General features: G+C 44.8%; 1 protein-coding gene across 6 annotated transcripts in view; it reads right to left on the bottom strand.

Moving 5' to 3' along the window:
* GRIA1 (glutamate ionotropic receptor AMPA type subunit 1) overlaps positions 1-17638 on the bottom strand; it is a 190462-nt gene that overhangs the window by 44703 nt on the left and 128121 nt on the right. For all 6 annotated transcript variants that reach the window (XR_005269366.2, XM_072023203.1, XM_072023204.1 and 3 more), the window contains 3 exons: positions 16943-16996; positions 4566-4727; positions 3232-3399 (listed from right to left, as the gene is read on the bottom strand). Coding sequence is in view for 5 of the 6 variants with exons in the window: in XM_072023203.1 (XP_071879304.1) it covers positions 3232-3399; positions 4566-4727; positions 16943-16996 (384 nt within the window). In the remaining variant the exon portion in view is untranslated. The remainder of the gene's footprint in view (positions 1-3231; positions 3400-4565; positions 4728-16942; positions 16997-17638) is intronic.

Genomic DNA, 17638 nt, shown 5'->3' with positions numbered 1-17638 from the left:
TGCTCATCAGATGTCTTCCAAGTATTTCATGTTTATTAGGTAACCGATCTCCCTAATGCATCAAGGAGGCTGATTTTATTATAAGAATTTGGAGAAGCTATGACAGTGATTTGCCCAAGGTCATACAGAAAGTCAATGACAGGCTTGGGAATAAATCAAATACTAGCAATCAAATCAAATAGATTTGGGTTTAGAGGGATTTTTGTTTACCAGTACACCAAAACTAAATCAAAACAAAATATTTGGGAAAATGCATATATGATGCAAATTAACCAAATTAATTTTGTTCTTCTTGCTTTCTTCACGGTTAAGAAAAGAAGATCGGATAAGCTATATTTGGATAACACTGAGCTAGCACTATTTGCATGGAATCCATCTATTTTTGACACAAATGTAGCACAAACTATGAGTAAGAAAGTTGAGAATGTATCTGAAAAAAAATTGGTAGAAACAAAGGTTAGTCTTGAAATTTAATGAAATTTTGAAATGTTCTACCTTTCTAAGTCTTTGAGAAGAGTTTATTACTTTTTTCTCTTGCTCTACATGTAATGTTTTTTTTTAATATATTTTTTTAACTCAAATATCTAGGTATTTATGCAGGATGAAAAAGCAAGGTTTTCAGATTATTAAGGAATAAACTTTCTTAATGACTGTTATTAAGACTTTTACCAACTGTCACAGTATGAACCAAGCTATAATCTGGGCTCTAAGAACATTTTGTAGTCAGACAACATATACGGCAAAATTCACAGTGTTTCAAAATTCATTAGCAATCTGGAACTAAAGCAGAGTTCACGGAGAGTTGAAGGAGCTTCAGAAAATGTGGCCTGTTCTGGTCTCTCTTTTGTAAAACGGGAGATAAAAATAGGGACCCATGTGGGTAGTTAGGGTCTGGCGGCCGGAAGATGTCGTGCTGTACGGAAAGGTGGAGCCCCTCCCTTGATGGACAGTAGCGTGTGGCCTGTGATTTAAGCAAGCGGAAGTGACGCTATGGGCCTCGGGTATATAAGCCCATGTGACTCGACAATAACCGCCATTTGCCATCCACCACATTGGTGTCTGTGAGCCGATGGACCGAGCGGCCTGGGGTTGGTCGCCGTGCCGTTCCTGAACCAGGTCGCCACTGCCCCCTGAAGGCAACAAGTGGTGCCGAAACCCGGGAAAACTCCTGATTCGGGTGAACGGCGGCCGGAGCGGCGGGACCAGCCCGGCGGGGAGGACGCTCCCGGACCAACAAGGAAGATGGAAACCCTTGTGAAGGTCGTATCCAAGTTGTGGAAGCTGTGGGGTGGCTCGGCTGAGGAAGCCAGGGGTGCCGGTGGGGAACCAGAGCCTGGGGAAATCTGGGAGAGACCACGGCCATGTGCGCCCCAGTACGGTGCTGAACTAGAAGACGAAGAATTGGGTGAAGAAGCCTCCGGCGGGAACGGGGATGAAGCGTTAGGTTTTACTAACAAGTGGAAATGCGAAAAAGAGAACGGTTGCGGGGACGACCGGGGAGGAGGTAGAAGCGTGAGAGAGGGGCAGAGAGCCGATCGGGACGGCCATCCGAAAACACGGTCCTATGGCGCAAACGCCTGGCCGAGATGGCGGCGGGGCGAGCCACGAGGCAGGGAGCGGCCCGCCCGCAGGGGTGTGGGGCGGGGCCGGAACTCGATGGGAGGGGACCGGAACTCGGAGGTGAGCAGTCAGTCAAGCTCTGACTCCGGCTCAGATACCGATTCACATTCGGAGGAGGAAATGGGGACAGATAGCAAAAATATCCCCATCCGAAATAAAGCTGCACCGCGAGGCGGAGAAATTCCTCTCATGGATTGGAGGAAAATTAAGATTGCGTGCACCATCTTGGCTCTATCGGCCATGCTAGCGTTCCTGGTCTGGGTGACAGACGGGGGGCAGAGGGTTCACTCACCAACAAACCCTAAGGATGTACAAGCGATTGTTAAAGCCATTGTGGATAAAGGGCTTCATTCTGCAATGGTCTCCACCCTCATAGATGGTGTTTTCAGGGGAGGCGACATGCTCCCGTTTGATATCAAACAAACTTGTAGACTGATCTTTGACGGGGGTGGGATGATCATTTTTAAACGAGAATGGGGGGACAACTGTAAGAGACAACTGGCCCAAGTAACTGGGACGGATCACACACTGTATGGTTCTAGCCTGCAGCGGTGAATGGGTACGGACCCAACAGTGATCACCCCCCAGGCGCAAGTCCAGGGCCTGAGGGCCCACGAAGGTATGGCAACTCGTGCGGCCAGAGAAGCTCCAAACAGCCGACGCCCCAACTTCAGAACAAAACTAATGAAAACTGAGTTTCTGTTCACAGGAACGGATCATCGGGCACCCCTGTAATCTGTATACCCCGGCGATATGAGAAGACAATAAGTCAGCAAGCGTCCTGTTTAAGCCTGAGAGTTCCACACTGGCAGAATCCAGACACCAGCGAAGCGGCCTCCGTGGGTGGGGGGCTGCAATGCGTTTGTGTGATCTTATCTTTGGACCTTGTATACTAAATATGCTTGTGTTGTTTGTTAAAAGTTGGTTAGAGAAAGTTAACATTATGTTGGTAGAACACCAACAACTACTTTAAGAGTGTATTTACTCAGGGTTACCAGTTACCTCTTAGTTTTCTCCTGGTTATGGTGCCTTATGTTTTTTAGTTAAGTTATGATGTTTACATCTTAAGATTGTTATATTTTAGCTAATTTGGTTGTGCATAGGGAGGGGGGAAATGTGGGTAGTTAGGGTCTGGCGGCCGGAAGATGTCGTGCTGTACGGAAAGGTGGAGCCCCTCCCTTGATGGACAGTAGCGTGTGGCCTGTGATTTAAGCAAGCGGAAGTGACGCTATGGGCCTCGGGTATATAAGCCCATGTGACTCGACAATAACCGCCATTTGCCATCCACCACATTGGTGTCTGTGAGCCCATGGACCGAGCGGCCTGGGGTTGGCCGCCGTGCCGTTCCTGAACCAGGTCGCCACTGCCCCCTGAAGGCAACAGACCCATGACCTTATGGGATAATATTTAGGCTTTTTCATCCCAGAACAGCAGGAAAACCAGTTTGATGGGCTGAACCCTGAACTGTTTAGACCTAGATCCTACGTGGAAGGATCAGTTTTTCAGTCTAAGTAAGTTGTTTACGTATTTCTGCTGCTACTTGCCCCTCTTCCCTCACCCATAAGCAATTATGACTGTCCCCACAGCACACGCATCAGTTGGGTTGCAAACCTGCTGCAGCGCTCTCTGGATGTCGATGCCCTGTCCCCAGGGCACGGCAGGGTTGGCAAGGCAGTCCCCGGCATTGCCGCGACGGGAGATGTCAATCCGCTGCCTCCGCAGGTTCTGAAACGCCTCAGCCATCACCCGGACCCCATCGTATGTAAGGGCCGATGTGTACTAGAAAGAGAAAAAGAGTTGCCCATTGCCAGTTAGGCTTAGTTGATCTCAGGTGCGTCACAGTGGTTTGGCAGCTTTTCAGATTATTTGTTCTGTTTTCACCCTCCCATCTCTGAAGTTCAGCAGCCTGTTGAACCCTGTAATCACTGCTGTCTTGGTGATTTGCAAAAGTTGATGCCTTCCCTCATAAAGGACAGGAAAGAGAAGCAGAAGCTCCTAATTTACCTTTTGCCCTTCTAGCCCAGTTGCTTTCAGATTGCTCTCCCTGAAGAGGACTCTGCCTTAAAAGCCATTCACCTGTTACCCAAGTCTTTCTGTTTAATTAGAATCATTGACATGAACTTCTAAGGAATACATTATTCCGTGTGAAGGCAAGACTATCAGATCTGCTAAACCAAGTAACAAGTCACTCCTTCTGGTCATGGATGGAGGCCAGAAAACTCCAATGTGCAAAAAGTCTGCAAAGAATGAGTTTATTCAAGCAGAAACTTGTACAGAAACAAGTAAAACTCTGGTATGAACAGAAACTATTGAAGTTAATTCATTTTCATGTGATCACCTACTGATTTATCTGTCTTCAGCTTTCTTAAAATATTTCCAAAGTTGACATTTCTATTGTGAAGTGTTTGCCACAAGTGTATTTGTTTCCAAATGTCAGATAGAAAAAAAAAAAAAGAAACACACAAAAACACAACTCCCCCCCCCCCCGCCCCTTGACAGTTTCAGTCTCTTCTGTTCTGTATTAGGAATTAAAATGTACTTGCCCTCTATTGTACGTTCTGATTTGAAATGTTCAGAAACAACATCTGGAAGGGCTTTATTATCGCTGGATATCTATCAAGTGGTTAAGTCAGTGCTTAAGGAGTTAATAAGGATTTTATTTTTTTCCATCCTGAACATTATGAGATGTTTAGTCCTCAGCTTTGAGAAAGATAAAAGCAAAAAGACTGAGTGAAGACACTAACTTGTGCACTGAGCAGGCAGCAGCTACTGCCTAGTAACATTTAGACAATGCTGAGGCACCTAGAACAGATAACGTTCATAATTATATTAAGTGACAGGTTTTCAGAGTGAGATTAAAGAGCTCAGTGTGATCATGAAGAGGTGAGAGTAACTTGAACTGGGCCAGAAGGACCCTAGCTTAAATGGTTTTCTTTATTACTTGCCTTTGGTCTTTTCCAGTCCACACGAGGATGCTCCCTGGCATCATTATTCCTCCACTGCTGCATGATCCTGGCAGGAACAGCATCCGTGTAATTCACCAACTGGAATCCAGTTACATGGGCTCCACTCTCCTTGAATTTTGTCAGATCAATATCCATAAATCCCTGGTACAGGAGAGAAACAGGAGACACTCATCAGATGAACACATTTCTGGGTGGATAACATGAAACCTATCTACCTAAGAATTTGTCAGCCAGCATAGAAAAAACCTCTTCCCTCTGCAAAGTAGGGGCCCAATTCTAAGAGAGGCTCCACTCCCCAACCACAGGGTGAACTTGCCTTTCACATGGGCAACAGAGGGACTCTGACCTGGGGATATCCTGCAGCTTCCATCCAGGGAAACAAATAGTCGTATCAATACCAGGTCGTTTGCAAGAATGCTAGCAAAATAATAGAAAAATAAAGTCCAAATAATGCTAGGATGAAAATAAAAAATTCTTGGCATTTGTGAGAAAGAATTATTCACCCAACCCTAACATTTAAGCACTGTCACTATTAGAGAGGCTACTTCTTGCCAAGTCACAGTTTGTAGGGAAAAACAAATCCTGGTCAATGAACTTTAAGCAAATCAAGAAGTGAGTGGTCAGCTAGCCTGCCAAAGGAGCCCATCTGTTAGAAAAGACAGGTTGTAGAATTCACTACTTTGGGAGAAGTCTTTTCTATTTATTTATTTATTGCGTTCAGATTAATGAAATATATTTCTTTAGTTTTCTTATTGTTCTCCCCTACCTCTTGCCCACTGGAAGTGATGAAAACAAATGTGCAAATACACACACTTTGGGGTGGTGTTATTGAATTAGTCATTCCCATTGGGACAGAGGCAAAAAAACAATTAGAGACACTGCAAGCAGTAAGGAGAAAAGGACATTTTGTGGCCTCCCAGCTTTGATCCCATCTCTTCAGCACTGCTCCTATTCAAAACTATTTGTTGTGATCCTTTGCCCAAAGCAGGTGCTTGACCAGAGGCTCGGTCCTCGGGCTTGGGCTGCTGTGTGCGGGAGAGGTGGAGTCCAGTGCTTTTTCTTTTGAAATACAGGCATAGGAGATGCAGTCAATTATTTTCCCTGGTACCATTAAAAACCACAATGCATGCAGGAAAATGAATTAGAGAATCATGCACAATGAAATCATCTGGGCAACAGAAGAGTTTGTTCAGGCTCTGCCTTCCCCCTCCATTGCCGGCTGCTGGTGTGTGTTCTCCTTTCAACCTACCACTGAGCTCCTCTCCCCATTTGCTCTCAAATATATGATGATGGTGTGAGTTAAAAAAGCCAGGGCACATCACTCCCATGAGACCCTGGTCAGGTTCCCAAAATGGTGCTCCCTGTGCATAGGCTGGGGGAGCTAATTAGCTCATTAACTTCCAAGGTCAGGATCAAGCCGTTAGATAGAAACCTGTTGTGGGAAAAGACAGCTTGCAAGGAAAAGACTAAATTGCTCTCTTACATCAGCGTCAGACTGAGAGAGTCATAAGTGACTCAAAAATGCCTTTAAAGACTCACACTTTTTCTTCCGGCTTTTTGTAAGCAATTTAACATCCACTTACAGGCTGAGGATTGGATGGGGATGTACAGATGCTCTAAATAGATGATTTGTTTAGCTTCAAAGTGCAGTGATTTAGGTTAAAAAAAAAAAAAAGTGATATTTTGTGAGTACATATTCCTCAGAATGCTGGTTTAACCCACATCAATCTTGTTTGTAATTGCTAGCGTAGGGGTTTCAGAAAGCCAGAGCTGTGATTAATGAATAGGAAATGCAGCATGGTAATTGTCTCTGACATCTTAATGCATTTCAGGCCAAGTGGTTTTTGACACGCAGAGCTCCTAAGGTTCAGTAAGAGGGACCTCACAGGTTGCCAACTGGTTATTCATGGCTAGGACCAAATTACACTGACATTTTGCTCCTGGGAGGTACTCAGGGGAAAAAGATCTGTCAAAAGAAACTACCACACAGCAACTTGAAGTTTGTGCCACCAGCTCCTCCTTGGAAGGCCTACAAAGGCACAAAGAAAGGTCCAAGTTCACAACAGAGTGTAAGGTGTCTGGTGTCCTTAACCCCTGCAAGAAGCATTTTTAAATAGGAAAATTCAAAAAAGACTGTGACACCAGAGACTAGACAGCAGTGGTTGAAAACACCGTCTTTCACTCAAACCAAACCATCCTGAAAGTGAAGAAAATATTTAACAGTATTCATTGGGATTTGTCTTATACAAAGCTTAAAAATAATCTGAATAGATAACAGGAACAATTTATTCCTGAAGACTATACTAATTTTATACTATTTTTTTTTTTTCTCCAGTGTTTTATTTTTATTTTTTAAAGTATGGAGAAATCTGAAGATTTTCCATTTGTTTAAGACAGTTGGAACCATAGAGGATGTCATTAACCTTGGGTATGTCCTTACATTTTGACTGTCATTAACTGCTTAAATAACTATTTTCACCTGTTATCCTTCCTCCACATGCCCCAGTACAAGGTCAGTACAGGACCTTGTACTAATTACAAAGTAATTTTAATTACTGCACCACTGAAATCTGCTCAGAGCAGGTCTGGGTGATGTGACAGAGAATGAACTGGGGAATACCAGAGGTCAGATATCTTAGAAAACAATTCCCAGAGGAGGTGAATTCTTGCTGGCTCACATACAAACAGGAATATATCATTTTTTTTTCAAATTGACTCTTGAAAAGGTTTTTACTGGTGAAGTGGCTTCAGGAATTAAATACTCTTATCTGTCTTTCTGGAAGACCAGTCAGTGCTTGTAAGAGCAATTAGAACAGACAAATCACAATATTTGCAAGCAAAGAAGTCATCAGTCTTCTGACATCTTGTACTAAAGGCAGCCACTTGTTGCAAAGAAGGGACCTTTTATTTGGTTTTCAATTGACCATACTTGGAAAACATAAACTAAAACCAACCAAACAAACCAACCCAATTATCCAGGCTAACCTTTAGTCCACAGAAGGTAGGGGATGGAGACGTGCAGAGCAGCTGTCCCACTTGGGACACGATCGTTTAACCCACTGCGGTATCTGATCACCAGATATCTTACTGTTAGTGGACTGAGCAGAGCACAGAGACTCTACCTAAGCAATAAATACAACCTGCCATCCTTAATATTAAAGTTTTATATAGTGCAGCTCCATGTGAGGACACTACGGGAAGAATTCAGGGGAATCTGAAGGCTGCAGCAGCTCCCCACTGCCAGCTGGGTGCCCGTGCCTGCATGCAGCCTGACTGCACCCTTGGGCAGGTGCCCTCTGTGCTTCAGTCCTGGACATGGCATCACAGATATTAATAATGCAAAGCCTCACACTACCAGGAAGTACGAAGAGAAAGAAGGTATAAAGTGAATGAGTGTTCCTTTACCTCGGAAAGCCTGTCTGACATCAGGAAGTGACTAAGGATTGACTGCAACCCACTGCTGTGGGGCAGCAGCAGACGTGCTTGCAGCAATGTGCTTTGTATCAACCAATTTGGAACAGAATCAGCAAAGAAATGCTTCCCTTTGCCATCAAATCAAATACAGCAAGGAGTGAAAAAGGCTGGAATGAGGTTCTCCATGGGATCTCAACGGCCAAACCCTTTTCAAAAAATTACCAGTGAATACTGCAAAAAGCTCTCTTTGCAGCCACGTCTGGAATGCAGCAGGCTGTACAGGAAAACAAGTGGAGCCTCTGGAATTTGATGCTATGTGAATTTCTTCAGGAGCTTTAGACCTTGGCTGTTTGGGATTTATCTGTTGGACACTCAGGTGTCTGGCCTCACCTTACTCAGCACTGCTGGTCCCCTGGGGAGGAAGAAGAGGAATGCAGGAGCCCATGCCCCAGCCCTGTGCCATGCCTGCACCCTGTGCAAGCAGACACAACAGGACTCAGAAGCGATGCAAAGCCCCCCTGGTCCCAGGCACTGCCCAGGACACAGGTACTCGGAGGGAAACAACACTTCTGCAGGCACAGTTCTCTCTGGGACCCATCAAAGCCATGCTGGCAGGGGCACTGTGGCAGCCAGCCCAGCCCCTGCCCTACAGCAGGATTAGCTGTCCCTTTTATTTAAGTTCACTTTGCAAAATAATCTCGGCAAAGCAGAAAGCACAACCCCCTGCCTGTGTATGCTGGGAAAATGCCTGGCTTTCTCTGAATGCCATCAAATTAGCAGGCTGACAATAAACTACAAAAATCTGGACCCATCCGTGCTGACGGGCTGAGACAGCCTCCCTCCTCCATGCCTGCTCTGACTCACAGCATCTGCAGCACAGTTCAAGCAACAGCCAGGCTCGGTTCAAAGGAGGCAACCTGCTCTTTAGCCCGTTCTCTCTCTCCATTAATGAACATTGCAAAGCAATCACATGGAGAAGTCCTGCTGTTAGTAAATAGCATGGGCATCTGGTAAAGACCTTCATGCCTTCTAATAGGAAGCCGAACAGCACTGGGAAGGATTCTTTCCTCATTTTGTTTTCCTTGCTTCATCTGTTCTTTATGCTGTGCTTAAACTGAAACAATTTTTCAGCCAAAGGTTGTTTTACTGTCCCATTCGCTGCCTTGGTTCCGGGGAGAGGTGTCAGCAAGTCACACATTTATATTCCTCTCCACTGCTTGTGAGCTCAGTCATCAAAGGAAATGCATAATGCAGGAAGACTGATGACTTGAAATGGGCCTCATGAATCCATCTTGATTAACTGGTCCAGGAAGGATCTGCCTGGGAAAGAAAGTCCCCAGCAATGAGCTACCTCCTTATTTATACCCTGAGCATCACTAGGAGCCAAGTCACCGAGCAGGCAGTGCAGACTGCTGTCAGGTGGCAGAGGGAAACCTCCCTCCTGTGTGCACGACCCTCAAGCCTGCCAGCTCTGCTTAGTTCCCTGCACGTCCCACCTCTCCCTCTCGTTTCACTGCAGCAGCATCCTAAACCTCTGCCACCTCTTCCCACACAGAGGATGCCAGTGCCATTGCTCCTGATGCGGATATAAGGTCACAAGTCAGATGGACGGGACACCAGCCTGCTCAGCCCCTGGGAATGTGGTAGGTAGCAGCAGTCTTCTCTTCCCTGCTTATTTGCAACAAGCCATGACAGAGCACATCTCCTCCATACCCACTTTGTCCTGACACCAACAGGCAGCTCCCTTCCCAATGCTCTCTGAATTTCAGAGTATTGGTACTAATTGATTTTCCACTCCATGGTGCCTCCTGCAGTGCAGTGGGGCTGTTGAAGCTGTGGTGAGGGGCAGCGAGGGCTGAGCTGGGGGCATTCAGCAGCTGGTTCTCGCACATCTCCCACAGCCCCACACAGCCCAGCCTGAAGTCTCCGTGCTGCTCTTGCAAGTTTTGGCTGTTCCCAAGAGAAGGGACACTGGAGAGTCTAAGGACTGCTAAATTGCTGAAAAACACTGTTATTTTCTTTCTTCCCTTTGCATCTTCTGCGCCCTCCAGGTCCTCTGAAACAGCGATGTTCATCTCCAAATAGGAGATGGAAAATGTCCCTCTCTTGTGAATTGTCTGGAGAAGGCCTGATGGCTGAACCTAAACCAGCCCCATCACCCCAGGTACAAGTGTGCTCAAGTTTTCTCAGTCCATTTCCATCTGGGGTGAAGAGACTGGAGACTATTTTTCCCCTTTAATTTTTTGAAGTTGAATCCCACACTGATATATCCCTTTTTAAGCAAGAAGCATTTAAGCAATTCACCCAAGCTCACCTACAAACCCGTGGGAGCATCAGGGAACTGGCCCAGCTCTCATTAGATGCGCTCCCCGTATGGCCCACAATGCCAGACTGTCTCCCTCTACCAGATTTTGTGATTACGAGAAACATTGCAAAAACAAAACAATTGCTTCTGAATGGCTGTGTGTCCACGGAGTGAATGCAAAGTGGCTCCTGTCATTCCAAGGTATGCCAGTGTCCTTCTGCAGGGAGCAGGAAGCTGGGTATTTCCAGACGGAGCATCCGTAATAAACTAAATTATCTTCAAGCTTGACTTCTCCAGCAAAGCATCATTCCTCGCTCCCATCACTTTGTATTAATAAGGGGGGGTATGTCAAAAAAGGGCCCATCTGCTCCAGTCTCAGTCCAGCATGCCTTCCAACAGGAGAGGCCTTCTTCTCTTCCGCAGAATTATTAATATGTCAGATCTTATTGTGGCAGCAAAACATGTGAGTTCTCACTGTAACACAGAGGTAAGCGAAGGAGGAAAAAGAACAACAGGAGGCTGGGGAACAGTCAGACAAGGTTCCTGGTTCCTGTCCTGCAGCCGGATGAGTCTGTCTTTCCTGGTCTATCTGCACAAAGCAAACCAGGTGAGGATTCAGACTTCAGGGACACTGGGCTGGAGATGACCAGCAACATTTTTTTTTTGCATAGTACTGCAGGCACAGGGTTTTCTGTGTCATTATTATTTGCATCATCTCTATCCTACTGCTGCAACGCATTCTGAATATAAGTGACTGTACAGACCTTGTTGGAGAGCTCAGCACAGGCAGAGGGGCAGACAGTTTAGGCAGATGTTTGCGCTTCAGAGAGCTTTCAGAGCAGCAACTGATTTAAAGGTTTGGGAAACATGCTGTGTAGTGACAGATGCCAGGACTTCAATCAAAGATATGATAAAGGGGTGACCTGATCACAGTTTACAAGGACCAAAACTTCAGTAATTGAATATCTAGTCTAGCAAACAAGCATAAATCTGATGGAGGAACCTGAGGCTTGGCAAGTTCAGACTAGAAATAAGCAGTGATGAAGTCACCATGAGGAAGCTGTTATGGATTTACATGTCACCCCTTGCCAATTGAGCTGGGGTAATGGATTAGGAAATGGGAGAGGAAACCTGTTAGTTTAACATCATTTTGTTGTGATTTAAGCAAACACATATTTTCTTCCAAAGGCTGTGATTTAATATTAGTTACTTACATGATGCTCAGTGATTTTTTTAAGCCACTGTAAGTCACACATGCTTTTGAGCCCTCATTAGCTGCTGCAAAAAGTCCTTCCAAAGGCTGCAGCTCAAATTCTCCTCTGTGGGCAATATTTATATCAAAACGAGATGATTTTCTTTTACATGAGACACTCTAATTCAAACAAAAATTAATTCAGGGCACTCTTGTGCCTTTTACTATCAATAATTCAGATGAGATAATGTTACAAGAGTTCCTTGTACTTGATAATCTTCAAATTGGGACAGAAAAGCTGTTTGGAAGTGAAATGCAGGCCTCAGAAATTCCACTGGTACATTTTATTGTCCTTCTCTGCCTGGAAAGCCAAGTTTTCTTATGAGCCCACATGCACCAAACTCTCAGATTGGAAAGGTCTAACTGGCATAATTTTAGAAACCCCAAAATAACTTAGGACATCTCTTTCCAACATTAGAATAGCAGTTTTGCCAGATCAGGCATCCTGAGATCCTACCAGGCCAAGAAGCCAGTGCTGTACATGTCCTTCCAGAAACTCCCACGAAGCAGTTTCAGACCAGTTACTGACTCAGCCCTGACTACTGCTGACCTCACTTGTCCCTTCTGCAAGCAGGACGTCAGGGGGCAGGAGAACATGTTAATACCTGAAGGTGATTCAAATAACCACGGCAGCCCTCAAGCAGATGGGTGGCTGAAAATCACAACATTTTAGCTACAGGCAAGCTGAATCAGGGGCTCGGTGCAGGCAACAGAGTCATCAACACCGGCCGGTGCCACCAGTGCATCTTCGTGCACTGGTCCTTGTACCCAGCATCATGGGCACAGCAGACCCTCCCCACGTGGCTGCAGCACACATTGCAGATTGAGCACATGCTGCATGTCTTATTTTCAGGAGAAAAACAAACAAATAAATAAATAAATATCAAAGGGGTGCATTTAAACCACAGGGGAACTGAACCAAAACAGCAGATTTTGCCTGACTCCTGCCCAAGCCTCTCTGCTCTCAAAGCTGCTGTGCTGGTAACCTCCGAAACCATTACAGTTGCTTGCAAAGTGGAACTCTGTCCATGGCCTAACTCAGCACTCACACATGCTGATGTAAAATGGCATAGGAAAAAATGCTTACTTAACTAATCGAATCTGTTTTTATCTTTATGTTTCCTCGCTACCCCTAGCATCAGCAATCTCAGACACTTATCTATTCAACTTCAAACAAGAGCATTTGCTAAAAGAAGAACCTGGACTAATGCATCAAGAAAAAAAAAAAAAAAGGCTAAAACACCGTGTGTGGCAGCTGTCCTTAATACTTTTCTTTTAAAGACAGGTCACACGAATGTCACTTATTTTAAGACAAAAATTTTCCTCTCTCTCTCTCTGCCCAAGAGAGCTGAAGTTCTCCCACTACTGACAGTAGTCAACCTACATCCCTGGTGTAGGAAAAACAGATACACGAAGCCAAGGTTATGGGGAACAAGTCTGTAACATCAAAAGAAAAATCCCAGAAGTTTCTAAGCTTGCTCCTCTGATACTATTGACTTTATATTTTTTTCTTTGTGGCTGCTAGACGATGCTCTCAAAAGCTGAAAACAAAGCTTAGAAAAATAAGACACACAAAAACAAACACTTTTTAAAGTTGCCAAACCTCTTTGAATTCTAAAAAGAAAAAAGAAAAGTACAGAGAGAGTGAGAGATGAATGCAACTGCCCTGTGCTGGCATACCTGACAAACAACCAGGCTGGCAACCGGTAAAAGCTAACTGAGGTAACTCTAATGGGTACTGGGTGAGATTCTGCTTTTCATGACTTTGCAAAAGCCACAGACATTGGCAGATTTGCCCCAAGGAGAGGCAAGAATGCTCACATGAACACTTGCCCTGGTGATGATGCTGGAGACAAACCTTCCTGGGATGGGCAGGGCTGAGCAGACAAGAATGGTTGTGTCGTTAACAGGCAGAGCAGATTCAGAGAAGGATGTTTGTCCATGGCCTAAGGTGCAGAATGGTTTCATTTTGTTTGTGAACACAGAGATATTATTGTCTCACCTTGGCAACAGCAATTTCACTAAAAAAAAAAAAAAAGAAAGCTGTTCCTGCTAGGAAATACTAGCTTTCATTCGCTGCTACTTGTCAAATTCTGCTTGGTGCTTTACTGCAGCTTGCCCGACAGCAACCGCTGGGCAAACAAGCAGTGATTAATGCAAGCCAGTTCCTCTTTGTTCATGAATTGTCCGTGACCAGACAGAGAATTCCTCTGTCTTCAGATGTTCCATGGATGATTTTTGCAGGCTTTATTCAGCTTGTGCATTTCCTTACAACCTCCCTTGCTTTGCGCTCCCGATGCAGCACCAGTTTGGAGCTAACTGGACAGCAGCGTGCTGCTTCTGACTCTGGTTGAGTATAGCTCTGAACAAAAATATCGCCAAAAATAAGATTTCTGGGAGGAGGATATCCATAAACACTTCCCAACATTTGCTTCAAGTGTGTCATTTCCATTATTTTTTCCCCATGGGGAAGGTCTCAGGAAATGTAGCAAAAAGACACTTGCTCCAGCTGGTGCAGGTAGACTGGTGAGCACGAACCATGAGGGTTCATTTGACTTGCATACGGCAGAGCCTGTCCTAGCCAGGGCTAAGAGCCTTATATCTATATGGGATGTGAATCCTAAAACCAGGACTCCATCAATCAGCACAGAGGACAAGAAATAACTGATTTGGAAATGTTCAGGCATTTACAGTTCTTAACTCTTAATTTATTTTCTTTAGACCCAGCCCTCCAGTATGAGCCACTTCCCCAAAACCAGGCTGTCCTCTATGTGTGCATGTATGCACATGTGGGAATGTGTGTGGGCAATGCACGCCCCGTCCTCCAAGGACTTGGCTACAGAGGAAAATATGGGGTGTTTAAGGTCTATCCACTATATGTATGAGTCAGTGTGAATAAATTACTGCATGCTACACCCTCCGAAGGCTCTAATCCAGCAATGAGATGTCCTTAGAAGAGGGGTAAAAACTATCATAATCTCCTGGATTTGAGCAATCACACTGGTTTAACCCTCCCAGATGCTGATGTCCCACATTCTGCCGGTCCCATATAACATCTCTCACCATCTCTGTATGGCAGGCTTGCTGTCCTGCCTCACCACCACAGCTGTCTCAGGAACACAAGATCATCACAGCCTTTTTGCCAACCTCCTTGCAGAACTAAGCTCTCATGTGGGTGCAGCACATCACAGGCACTGATTTAGCTTTTGGTGTCTGAACCTGCCCATGTGCATGGCAAAACCTCAAAGCTTGTTCTGTCCTTGAAAGGGCTTTCTTAATCTTCAAGAGTGTTATTCCTTTTTTTATTTTTTCTTTTTCCCCCTTCCCCCCCCCCCCCCATCATTTTCCCAAGTTATTTGATTACCCTTCCTCTTTCTTCTCTCTCTTTTTTTTTTTTTTTTTTTAAACTTTCTATCTCAGGAGTTTGGCTCTTGTACATTGCTGCTTTAAGCAACAGGAAAAAAAACAAATAGTTTTTATTCCCTTCACCCTTCCTCTTCTCCCTGCAAAATCAAAGCTGCTTGAAAAGCACAGCAAACAACAGTGGTTTCTGGCGGTCACGTCAGTCCCTGTGGGTCCTGGGCACCCAAAGCAGCCCCCACTGAGCCATGTCTGGGAGGCATAGTCTCCCTGTGGAGGGGCTCAAGAGATGAAAAGCCTTTTGCTCTGAGTTAATTATTTATAATTCATGTTGGCTGAGTATGCAGCCCTCTTCTAGACAGCTCTGTCCTCTCAGCATTTGTGCAAAGGCTAAGAAAACAAATTAAAGATGAGTAAAGTCTGCTTTCTCGGGCTGAAAGTGGGAGAGAGCAGTATCATAAGACAGAGGGAAATATCCTTCACAACTCCATCACCTGAGTATCAGACCACCTCATGCCTTTAACGTATTTATCCCTGTGAAACCATGCAAAGAGCAGAGCTGACATCATTCTCATTTAGCCTTCTGCATGGGTATGCATAAAAGCACACAGATGCGTGCACTGCAGCTACTTCAGGTAGCTTCCCTGCTTAACTTTAATGAAGGGACTTTCATAAACATCTGAGGACTAGGACCTGGGTTACAGCAAATAATATATATATATATTTTTTTTAAATGAGCAACTGGAGTTATTGGCTGCTCTGCAGTTTGCATGTCTCCCCTGCACAATGTAACATTTTTAACTTTGTAATTACATGGTAGGCACCCAGCGCAGAAATGCAGGGTCAGTAGCAGGGCATTGAGGGGTAATTATGTGGCCATTTTTGTCTTGTAAATTACAGAGTTATCTTGGGACTGAGAGAAGGAGAACGGCAGCAACTGCTTGACTAATTGCTAGTTTAAAGTTTAATTACCCTGGCCCTGACGTGCTGCCTCACAGATGCAGCTGTGGGAGGGAAGAAAGCTCCAGACCCTACACGGACACCACACCACATCCCCACAGACATGGCACAGGCTGGCACCAAGCCTGTGGGACAGAAGACCCCCCAGATCTCAGACTCTGCACATCAGGAGTCCTTGGGAGAGCGGGTCAGTCCCTGAGTGCCAGCCCATGCTGTGCTGCCCTCCCCGATGGGCAGACACCTCTGGGGAGGAGAGGGCAGGAGCTGTGTGATGGAAATCCTTCCTCTGCTCCATGGACAATGGCTATTCCTCTCTCTCATCTCTTCCCAAACCTCCCTAAGCAGAGAAAATTTTTAACCACCCAGGAGAAGACAGCATATTGCTCCATAAAGACGGCTCTGCTGCTGCACAGCTCTGTCCTCAGGCAATGCCTCCCTGCAGTAAAAGAACAACCCTTTCCTTAAAGAAAACCTTAAATCCAATGGTTCCCTTAGAGCCATGACAGTCAGATTTGATTTAGCACCAAGCTGCAGAATAGTTACAACTGGAAGGTCAGAGGGATCTTGGTGCATCAGCATTAACAAGTCTGCCCTTCGTGGGGCTCTCGGGTTGGCTGTGAAACACTGAGATGAAGCTGAAAGCAGCTGGGAAATGCAAGTTGTTACCAGCAGTCAACAGATCCTTGGTGGCCCAACTGAAAGGAGCTGGGAGAGCAATGCCAGGAGCTCAGGAGCCCATGACATGCAAAAAAAAAAAAAAAAAATCATTATCCCAACAGGCGTTAATTGACAGTTGGTTTAATTGGCTTTAAAAAGATACAGATTGAATCTGCAGGCAAAAAGTCCCAGCAACATTGGAGATACCCTGGAGATATTCTTGCTGGCTCAAGACAGAAAGCACCACAAGGAGAATACTGCAAAAGACTTTGGTATTTTTTTTAATCCACTAAAACATGGTTTAAAAAGACTTCAATCTCAGTAACTGTAAATATAATGCTTTGGAAAGTATGAGATACCAATGAAAACACTGAGAATGGTAAGAAAAATAAGCAATAATCAACTCACCAGATTTGCCAAGATGTAGTGGTATCCATTCCCATTTTTTTCAAGCTTGATGATCTGCAAGATGAAAACCAAGGATATTTAGCAAAGACCAGGTAAGGAAGTAGAGCTTCATTTATTTGCCCTCCCTACCCATTTTTTTCCCAATGAGACTGTTCAGACGTGGAGAGGAAGACATAGTAAAATAAAAATTCAGTCTTTTCAGAGGAAGGACAGTGCTTTTACACATTCGAGAAGCAATCCTGAAATTAGACCAGAGAAGATACCCAAGCAGATTCTATAGGCATGGAGAGTAAATTATCGGAACCAACCTGTTTCTTTTGGGCTCAGGAAAGTAAAAAAAAAAAAAAAAAAAAAAAAAAAGGAAATAAATAAAAAAGACTGCTATTTTATTTATTTTTTTAAACAGACAATAAAGAAAGAAAGTAGAGAGCTGGACTCCATTTGTGCTGTGACCACAACTGAAACATGGAGCAAGACTAGAGAGCCATTCTGTACATTCCCTTGTCACGAGTCCCAGCCACAGCCACTTACCTGCAGGTTTCAGCTATAGGGCAGCTTTTTTCCTTTAGTGCATTGGGGTAGCTTCAAACCACATCTCCAGAACAAAGCTGCCTGAGCAAGTCACTCAACAGAGGATTCTCCCTGCACGTTCATTGAGATCATTTATAACTTCATATTCATGGCGTTGCAATACAT

This window comes from Anas platyrhynchos, chromosome 14 (assembly GCF_047663525.1).
Source record: "Anas platyrhynchos isolate ZD024472 breed Pekin duck chromosome 14, IASCAAS_PekinDuck_T2T, whole genome shotgun sequence".
Classification (NCBI taxonomy): domain Eukaryota; kingdom Metazoa; phylum Chordata; class Aves; order Anseriformes; family Anatidae; genus Anas; species Anas platyrhynchos.
Note: the sequence above shows the minus strand (reverse complement) of the source record. Positions and strands in the feature narration are given on the sequence as shown.